This window comes from Papaver somniferum, chromosome 4 (assembly GCF_003573695.1).
Source record: "Papaver somniferum cultivar HN1 chromosome 4, ASM357369v1, whole genome shotgun sequence".
NCBI lineage: Eukaryota > Viridiplantae > Streptophyta > Magnoliopsida > Ranunculales > Papaveraceae > Papaver > Papaver somniferum.
This window is the reverse complement of record NC_039361.1, coordinates 155,891,332-155,902,117: the sequence shown is the minus strand read 5'-3', so window position 1 is coordinate 155,902,117 and position 10,786 is coordinate 155,891,332. Positions and strand designations below refer to the sequence as shown.

The 10,786-nt window shown below is 35.3% G+C and overlaps 1 protein-coding gene across 1 annotated transcript; it reads left to right on the top strand.

The window, feature by feature from the left end:
- The first annotated feature begins 2,176 nt into the window (after positions 1–2,176).
- On the top strand, positions 2,177–6,294 carry LOC113271671 (NADH dehydrogenase [ubiquinone] 1 beta subcomplex subunit 8, mitochondrial-like). The gene is made up of 4 exons (XM_026521570.1): positions 2,177–2,430; positions 2,516–2,602; positions 2,715–2,810; positions 5,905–6,294. The coding sequence occupies exons 1-4, from the start codon at positions 2,302–2,304 to the stop codon at positions 5,959–5,961; spliced, it is 369 nt and encodes a 122-aa protein (XP_026377355.1). The 5' UTR covers positions 2,177–2,301; the 3' UTR covers positions 5,962–6,294.
- The last annotated feature ends 4,492 nt before the right edge of the window (positions 6,295–10,786 follow it).

Here is a 10,786-nt window from a genome sequence, read left to right as displayed (position 1 = left end):
AATCCATTAATCAAAATTATTACACATAATAGCTTGTGAACTGAGAATACGTGGGTACCAAAATACACCACTAACTTTTTCTTAGGCAACCTGTATGGACTAAACTCAAATACAATTCCGAGAGTTATAACTTAATGAATCTCAATCAGGAATTATATGAAGAGTTTATATCTCTTACTCTCACAATCAATATGTATTCGGAACAAGCCCGTGAACCTAATTATACCGTGAGAGTTCTTCGACAATTCCAAATATCAATATCCAAGATCAATCAAGTCGTATCCAACAATTGCGATGGACGTATCTACTTTGATTGATTTTATGTGAAACCTGTGATATTTCAATTATAAAGATAAACAATATAATTCGGAAATAAAAATAAAAAAAAACGCCAGAAATTTTGTTAACGAGGAAACCGCAGATGCAGAAAAAACCCCGGGACCTTGTCCAGATTTAAACACCAAACTGTATTAAGCCGCTACAGACTCTAACATACTATCAAAACTTCAGACTGGAATGTAGTTGAGAACGAATCTACCGTCACAGCGGTTCAGTTACAGTCGCGCTCCTTACGCCTCTTGAGTCTCGCAAGACTCCGTGAAATTGATTCCCTTAGCTATCGTCCTTTACAGCTTAAGAGTTGCTTCAACTCAACTGAAAACTTTAAACCAATCTCCATCCCACAGATAAGCGTATATGTGATTTCCGTTCTGATCAAAGATCAAGGTGAGATAGGAAATCGATTACAATAGAAAAAGTTTCAAACCTCAAAATCCGATACTTACGACTCCTAAAGAGCAGCCTAGATTATTATTCACCTCACAAGTAATTCATATTCCGATTTCAACAGAGAATTCTTTTTGAGGAATATACCTATGGAATTACAAAGTCTGAGGCAAAGAACTTGTGGTTTCTATCGATCTCGCCTGTTGGACCTAAAGGCTCAACAATCCTTAACAATATCAAGATACACGAACTATCAAGATAAAGATAGTTGGACCCGGCTTCACGAATCCTTAGGTGAAGTATTTTTAGTCGCTAAACCTAAAAAGGTTTAAAGGAGAGGACGACTCTAATTTACAACTATGACACACAATAATAGTGTCGGGGATTCAAAAATCCCAGTTGCTTGAGGTTCTCCTTATACAAACTTTCAAAACAAATGTTTTTTTAGATTTAAGCTAAAGTAGCTTTGGAATCAAGTACTCAATATCCATTGTTAGATGAATCTTTGATTTATGATTAACACAACAAAATATACATTCTGGTTAGGATGGACCATAACCGAACCGTGTACATTGAATTATTCATGAAAGATTAACTGAAACTTGTCAGACGAATTATAAGCTTAATCATTTTCAGATAACACTTGAGTTAGTTGATACCAATAACTTGAGTTGAGTTCGAAGACTGGTCAACACCAAATTTTTTAATAATAAAAAAGTATTGAAATACAATGCTGGCACCAGCGACTTAAGTTGAGTTCGAAAACTCGTCTGCATCAAATCTTTTAGCGATAAAAAAATATTGAAACTTTTAGCGATAAAAAAATATTGAAATACAGTGGTTACATTAGTGACTTCGATTGAATTTGAAAACTCGTCAATACCAAATCTATTAACGACCAAAAAATATTAATGGTGGGTTTGTTTGTAGAATTCACCGTTTCCAGGAATTTATAATTCCATGGGATTACGAATTCTGGGAATCATGTAAATTCCTTGTGTGTTTGGTAACTCAATATAAATTCTTAGAATTTACAGAGTTTTCTTGTATTAAAGTCTTTGTACCGTTTGACACTATCCTCAAATCTTAAAATTACATATATATGGGATTTAGAGTTAAAAAAAAGTGGGTCCATGAATCCCTTGATAAGTTTCCCAGTAAATCTTAGGGAGGAGGGGTCGGATGGAGGATTTGCTGGAAAATTGAATCCCGTAGGAAATGTGATTTCAAGGATTCGGGCAACCAAACATACAGAGAGAAACGTAATTCTACCAAATCCCCTGGATCCATAAATTCCACCTTTAAAATTCTACATCCAAACCCACCATAATTTTTTTGGTGAAATCTCCTATGCATTCCGGTCGTTTTTACATTTGGTCAATACTGACTAAAGCCAGTGCAATTGACCTCGTATTTAACTCCCATAACAAAAATCTAGTAGTAGTCTAGTAGACTAGTAGCAAATTAGAAACCAAAAACAAAACTAGGGTTATTATTTTATCAGAGAGATTTGGGTGAAAAACAAAACGAAAACAAGTTCCAAGTCTTGAAGAGAAAAAAGAGTGATCATCTCAAATGGCAGGAAAATTAGCATCTCAAATACTTGGAGGAAATGGGGTAGTCCGTAGATCCATTGCTACATCTCTTCGTACTCGTGCTGGTATGGGTCTTCCAGTCGGCAAACACATCGTTCCTGACAAACCTGTAAGCATTTCATTTTTCTTTAACATTTCCTTCCAATTCAAAAACCTTGAAACGAGATCCTAAATTTGTTCTCTATATGTTTCAGCTTCCAGAGAACGATGAGCTTGTTTGGGATAATGGAACTGCATATCCTGAACCTTGTATAGATCGAATCGCTGATACCGTCGGAAAGGTATTACTGTCAAATTAATTTAGGGATTTCATTTTATTTGTTTGTTTTTGTTGTTTACAAATTGTGAAATGTTTTGAATGTTGTTGTTGTTGTATGTATGTAACTACCAAAGTACGAGGCATTGGCGTGGTTGTGTGGAGGATTAGGGTTTTTTGCATCTCTTGGATTGGCAGCTGTTTTGAATGATAAGGCTTCAACAATTCCATTCGTAAGTTTATGTTCATTTAAATCAATGAATAGATTATTGAATCTTTGTTTATCTTTTGGTATATTCTGATTTAGAGTTATTTGTGATTATGGGGAATGCCAACTATTTGCTGTGAAAACATAGATTGTTGTAACTGACATCAGGTTTACAGTAGAGTGCTAATCTGTTAAAAATTTGACCCTTATACGAGATTTGTAGGAGATTCTATAGTACGTTGCAACTCAGCTGATATAGTTTGCTATTAGTGTTAAGCTCAACAAGATTTCACCAGTTTGATCATATATAATAGAATGAGAAATTGAACCAGTGGTCTATGGTAGTGTAGTATGTGTAACCGTCTTGGATAAAATTTAAAACTTCGAAGCAGTTTCACTGATAGTTAGTTTATACTCCACTATGGGAAGAAGGAAAGAGGCATATCCTCTGAATATTTATCACATTGAAAAACTTAAGATATCTACAAGTTCATAGTTTGTTTGCATAGAATTGGACAGGTTTGTGTCATAGTTTGTTGCATAGAAGTGGACATAGGTTTGTGAAATAGTTAAAGTATAAACATATAGCAACTAAGAGTAAAAATTATTTGACATCTCAAGTGTTACTTACAAAAATATTATGCTCATACTATGTACGTTAATGCACGGGCTTAGTTGTACTTGCACCTGCGTTGATTTCATCCACTGGATTCATCTCGACGATCAATACAATGGACAATGTTGATCAAGCAAGTGTACAACCATTTTTTCCCTTTTCTATCAGTGTACAGTTAGTGCTAGTTGGTGCTGTCTTTCGTAGATGTTTCAATAGAGTGAGAAAAGCTTCACCTGATATAGTATGTTGTAACTTAGCTGATATAGTTCAGCTATCAGCATTAAGCTCAGCAAAACTGTACCTGTTTGATCATATATACTTTAATAGAAAGAGAAAGCCTGTAGTAGTTTAGTACGTGTAACAATCTTGGACAAAAATAAAAACTTCAGAGCAGTTTCATTAAGAGTTAGTTTATAGTCCATTATGAGTAAAAGGGAAGAGACAAATCTCTGAATTTCTATCACATTGAAAAGCTTAAAATATTTACAACTTCATTGTTTGTTGCGTGGAAGTGGACATAGGTATGCGAAACATATTAGTATATGCAGAGTACAATTGTTTGACATCTCAAGTGTTGCTTACAAGAACATTTTGCTTATACTACGCATGTTGATTCAAGAGCTTAGTGGTACTTGCACCTGCATTGATTTCATCCATTGAGTTCATCTCGACATTCTATACAATGGTCGATGTTGATCAAGCAAGTGTGTAACCATTTTGTGTTTTTCTTTTTCTTTTTGTATTAGTGTACATTTAGTGCTAGCTGGAGCTGTCTTTCATTTTCTATTTTTCTAATTTTTTTCCTCGTTATGTTATTTCGTTGATTTAGCAACTAATACTATGTTATTTATTTGAGAAAATAAAAGTTATTCAGAAGACTAGTTAGAGAACAGGGGCCCCAAGAACATAAGCCTCAATTGGTTCTTTCAGGAATTGAAAAAAACTAGAAAGCACTTTAGGTGCTCTAACTGAGAACCCCTGGTAAGAAATTTTTAGCCAAAGATTTTTCTCTCTGATGCTACTGAATGGTTAGTAGTTCACATTAATTAGTTGATTCAGTGTAAAATATTGTGGACTCGATAAGTAACACGCCCGTTATTACCTGTGCTACAACGACATGGACACGGTGTTGGTGTCTTGTATCCAATAAGCTACTTCGACACGACAACTTAACAAACTAAATATCATTGAATTTATTAGTTTAACATAGATATATAACTATATAAGGTAGTGAATTTGCAAGATGTATGATTAATCCAAAAGGCATTACAGAAATTTCCATGGAAAGAAGAGGTCAGGATAAGAAGGGAGTTGTTTCAAAAAAAAAAAGGGATAAGAAGGGAGAAAGTCTAGAGCAAGACCAGTGTACAGATTTGGAACTAATATTTTGTTACTAAAGTTAAAACATCTCATAGAATCTAGTAAAATATCTAAGTTTCCTAATATTAAGGTATTGATTTATCTTGACAGCTGTTGATAACTAATAATTCAGCCAAAGTTTTCTAACTGAGTTGTATCTCGATGAATTGGGGTATTAATACGCGTGTCCATGTAAATATGTATTGACACGGCTGTTTTTTTTTAGGTGTGTCGTTGTAACACAGGTTATTACTCTGCGCATAAAATTAATTTTTAGCAAGATGTGTTAATATCTATGTTACGGCGACACGCCTAAAAAAATAAATTCTGCCATGTCGACACGTTTGGACACAGACATGGCTCACTTCCCAAGAAATATACTAAAATATCAATAAGGATATTCTCTAGAATAGAGGATCCAATCTATGTTCATAGTAGCATTAGATTATTATCTAGAAACAAAGATAGATATGTCGTCGAAGGACCCACTCAGTATTGGGATGTGCTTATTGGTGGAACTAGCGTGGATGCACCTACAGAACAAGAATTAGCCAAAATAACTCCACTATGTGGTGGCAGTTGAGCTACAGGGCAACTACCACAGCTAATCTATCAGACCATGAAGATAAGTAGTAAATATCAATGTAGTCTGTTTTTTGTATCAATCTATATATGTGTTTGTATTTATGTATTTTGCTATCTATGATAAACTACTGATCTACTTTGTATTTGCCATGTCCCCGTTTTCTAGTTTCTTACGTTGTCGTGTCAAGGTAACGTATTGTGCACAAGACACTGATACCGTGCCCGTGTTACCGTAACATAAGTTAATATGACTATGTAGTAGACTTGGCCAAGAAACCGACCGAAGTATGTTGAACTGAGGAAGTAGAATGTGATCAAGCCAACTGCCAACCTATGCACACTTTTGATCTCTTGTTGTTTTCAACCATGCGTTAGTCTCTGTACTAATTCCCTATGAAAGTTGCTTGCTTACTCCATGAAACATGTTACTAGTGGTGTTGTAACAGTGGAAGAAAAATTGTAGATGAACTTTTCATTTTTATTTTTGATGTTGTGAAGGTTGGTTAATGAATACAAATGAATAACTTCTGACATCATCTTTTCCTTCTATGTTTACCAGACACCAAAAGTCTACCCATATGATAACTTGCGGGTGGAGCTGGGGGGAGAACCATAAGCATTTTAGCTTTGCTAATTTTCTGCAAAGTGTTGTTCAACATCAAGGTGTCTCGGCATCTCTCTTTGTTCTTCTGTTTGTATCTGTTTACTTGTTTCTTTCTCTGAAGTCGGCAGACAGAATAATTTCTGTTGGGAAGGTTATTTTGAGCACCTTTTTTTTTGCTAATAAAAGCATTTGTATGGGTTTGAACTTGTATTAAAAGAGCTTAAAAGCTGGAAACAGTAGTTGGCTTGTCTCCGGACCTTGAGTTTGGTCATGGCTCGTTTGACTATCCGATCTCAGATTATGAAATAAGAACTAGGAGGAAGAAAGGCAATGTTACAGGTTAAATTTGGATTGGTCTTGGTAGGCAATGCAACCCCGCAGCCGGATTGGCCTTTTTACAACAAAACAAAACAAAAAAAAAGGTTAAACTTCTGTCTTCTCCATTCTTTCTTACTTCCTCTTGTATGTCTTCAAGTCTGGTTTCTAGCATCCCTGCAATTGCTTTGGCCATTCTTTCTTACTCCTAATTGTATGTCTTCAAGTCTGGATCTAGCATCCAGACTTCCTCGATGATGTCAGGAGCAGCTTCCTTTAGGCATGATACTTGTAGTTGGATGATTGTTCATATATGAAGATTGCAATCTCAACCTTGCATGTTGTAAGATCTACGCAACGGTAAATTCAAATATAATGGTGCAGATAATACAAGAATCCTCCATGCTCACACATCAACTGGACCACTCTCATTAAATAGTGGAGTGGGGGTGCTTACTTTCTCTTTGAGGTCACTATTTGGTTTGTCCAATAGCTATTTATGTCATTTGTTTTTCGCTTTAGACCTTCAGACTTCACAAATTGGTGTTTATGTGGGTGAACGGTGTTGCTATCTAGTAGTGAGTGGTGTTGCTATCCAGTAGTTATGTTAGTTTCTTGTGCGTTTCACTCACTCCTTGTAGATAATCACAACGTCTTCTCCACCATTTAAGACCAACTTTTCTCCCTCTCTCTCCCAACAATACTTTTTCTCCAGAATCACCGGCTTTGATCTGAATTTTCTTGTACTGCAAGTTCTATGGCGGATTGGGCGCCGGTTTTGGTAGGTGTGGTGTTGTTTGTGCTGCTGTCACCCGGATTACTTTTCCAGATACCAGGAAACAATCACACCGTCGAGTTTGGAGGGGGTAAGACAAACGGGAATGCTATCTTTCTCCACACCTTCATCTTCTTTGCTGTCTATTCCATTCTCATCTTGGCTCTAGATATTCACATCTATCCTAGCTAAACTTGTCAACCAAAAATTTATGTCATGGATCTGTAAGATGTTAGTTGAAGGTATTATTATGTTTTTCTACCGTGTACCTGTGAAATCAAATCACTAGTTATGTATGCACTAGTACTGTTATATCTAATTTTTCTTTGTTATGTTGTCTGTTCTTGGAACTTTATGTAAATTGTTTCCGAAACCACGACAACAAAAAATTATGTAGCTATAATTGGTTATTTGATACAAATATTTTCAGTTTTGGTGAGAACTATCCAATTAATAGAAAGCGATACAGAGTTCAACAAATGAAAATGATGCACGATGGAAATGGAAACCGAATTGGAGAGTATAAACATCTGTCTGCCAAAGACGCTGGCTAGGTAATGTTCATATAAGACTCCAAACGAGGGTGTATCTTTCAATTGAATGCCAATACACAAATGATAGCCTTTTCTTGAATTTGAACCTCCACTTAGTGTCAATTAGGCGAGGCCGGCTAATCCGGTCCAGGTCAGGCCACACAGGTCTTATATGTAGTAGCTACCCAAAAATCCCGCTAGGCCGGGCGTATGCCAGGTAAAATATTTTGAGGCCCAAAGCCCATTCCACTAAATTGGCCATACTTGCCAAACAACTTATGGACTTATTGTATTTTTGAAGTTCTGTAATAACCGATTTAATTCCTGTTTTGAATTTGGAGGTTGAACGAATCTTAGTTTAACACAGCTTTAAGTAATCTATCATCTAAATGTAGAATGAAAATGAACATAAGGATTTTAATGTACAATCTACTTCAACGCAAAATTAAAAGTCTTAACAAAATTTAAACGGTCCGGGTATTTTAGGCAAAATCGGAACCTGCCAATTTAAGCTAACCAAACTAGGCTAGGCAACCCATGACATGTTGTACGAGGCTTTGGGATCTTTAGAGCAGCTTCAATTAATGGGCGCTATCACATCTGTTGGTTTACTTGTCCAGGTGGATAGACAACTAAGGTTTGTACAGTGGGGAAAACATTTTCCGAGTCAAATTAAGCTGAACATGTCAATATGGGACAGTCGTCCCATACTGAGACGATTCTCGACTCAAGATGAAACGAGCGTCTCATAGTGGGATGACCAACCCACATTGATTCGACAACAGTCCGATTTACAACGGCTAGTTTCTGTTCCTGTAAAATAATCAATCCATTCAAACATTTCAACTTACACCAACATTCAATCTTTTCTTGAATTTTTTTCCACTATAAATCTCTCTTGAAATGTCTCATAAGACTAAGACTACTTCTGTTAAGATATGTGGTGATTTAAAAAAACAAATAGCGAAAAGGAAAAAGTTGTGCAAGTTTTAAAGGTTAATCCAGGAAATGTCCTGTTAAAAGGCAAAGAAAAGCTCCAGTTTTTGAAGTTAACCGGTGAAGTTTCAAATACAAAGGCGAAAAATTCAGAGCACGTTGAATGGAAGATACGGCAAATGAAGAAAACCAGAAGGCCAAAGATTGTACTAGATTCTTATTGTTTTCAATATTTAAGTTTATATCTTGTAGAAGAAGTGACAGTAATATTAATGAAAATATTTAGGCCCTAAATTAGATTCTTATTTTCATATCAAGCGATGCTCATTGCATTTAGACTTGCATATAAAGTAATTTGAATTCATAACTACAACAATAATATCAAATTATATCAAATCGAGGGACATAAACCTTACAGAGTTCATAACATTCAAAATGCGTAAAATCTCTTCCATTTTCTTCTATAAACTAGTCTTGAGCCATGATTTTATGAAACACAAATAAAAAACAAGTTAATATATGATTTTAACTAAACTATGGTGCAATTGCTCAGTGAGGAAAAATGTATTAAGATACTCACCAGTTCTTCGTTGGAAAATCCATACTTATCACGGTGAACCATCTACAAAATTTCTGTATAATGTCTGGCATCCTTATTGATGAATGAAAATCTTAGTTTAAGGCTCTTGCTATTTGGTAAATGTTCATTTCGCAACGCTACAAAACTTTGACACACCCTTTCCCAGAAATAGTCACTGGTCATAGTTCTCGTTACAATATGTAGACCACATCGAATAAAAGTAACATCTTCTTCTATAGTAAAAGAAGGAAACCCCTTCGGGTGCCTATACAGATGTGATCGAGATGGACCATCTTTAAGGATTTTGAAATAAGATTAAAAAATAAAATGTTCGTCGTGAGTTTCCTGCCATTCATCTATAGTTTTTTGGATCACTTCTGCTTCAGTTACACCATTAAATTTTTCTCGATCAATTTCCTTTATCTTATCTAGGATTCGGTTAACAGTATGACAACTGATTGAAATTAAACGAGCATACAATCCATAAGCATCTCGGTTTCCGGGGTTCCTCGTTTCTGAAACAAACACTATGAAAATTTGCTTCCAAATAGACGTTTCCGTCATGGCTTGATCACGCATAACATTTCCTAATGTATGAAAAAAATTAGGATTTACAGATAGTTAAATCCTCTTCTTGAGTAAATTTAGGGCCACAAATTCTAGCAGATGTTTTTTGGGTTTTTTTTACAGAAGTTTGAGAATGAAAGATTAAGATAGAGATGGTGTGGTTTTGGAAATAAAATCGTTCGAATTTTATAGTGAGTGGAACAATAGTCGTTGGATAAGACTAGTTGTTTCCGACTCAATCAAGGACGATCGTCTCAATGTGAGATGAGATAAAGACTTTATATAAAGGTCATATTTCTCCTTATACAGAATCATACATTCAACCAATATTTTCCAAACAAAAAAAAAATGTTCTCCACCGTGTTTTTTAAATATAAAGAAAACCAAATATTATGTATGAAAGCAAAATAAGTTTTTCTATTATGTTTTGTGGAAGACCATAGTCCGATGGAATGCTCTTTGATGTATTTTAAGTTTCCACAAGTAGGTTGTTTAGTTAACATACTGGTCATTGAATCACAACCAGAGAAACTTAGGTATTTGCAATGTCATGATCCTAACTGTGTGATGAACTATGCATGCTAGTTGATATTGTAAAGGAGCAAGAAGATGAAATGGAAGAAGCCCTATGCAACACAGTTAGTGTATGCTTAAACCCTAGTCGTAAATATTTTATACAGTTGCAAACTTTAAAAGAAAAAGACAATTTGGTAAACACTTCTGGAAATGTCCATTGCGTTTTAAGTTAGAGTGGACTGATTAAGTGTGTTAACTGATTCCACCGTCGTTATGTTGTACTGTGCTTAATTAATGAAAATATCTTTGTATTTGCACCATGTATACTAACCAATTTGAACATTTTTTTTTTGAATAAAAATACATTAGATTAAGTAAAATTACATTAGGCTTAATTACAACTAAATCATTAATACGAGGTAATCAATATCCTTGTTCATGGAGTGGCTCGTGGAGCGACCGGTGGACCATCTAGAAGGCAGCGTTGAACCTGTGAAGTTCTCTAAGGATGTTGAAACAAGATAAAAACTGGAAAGGTCTTCCGTTAGTTTGTTGCCACTCGTTGCAGTTCTTTGGATCACTTCATCTTCAGTTTCACCGTGAAGCATATTTCGG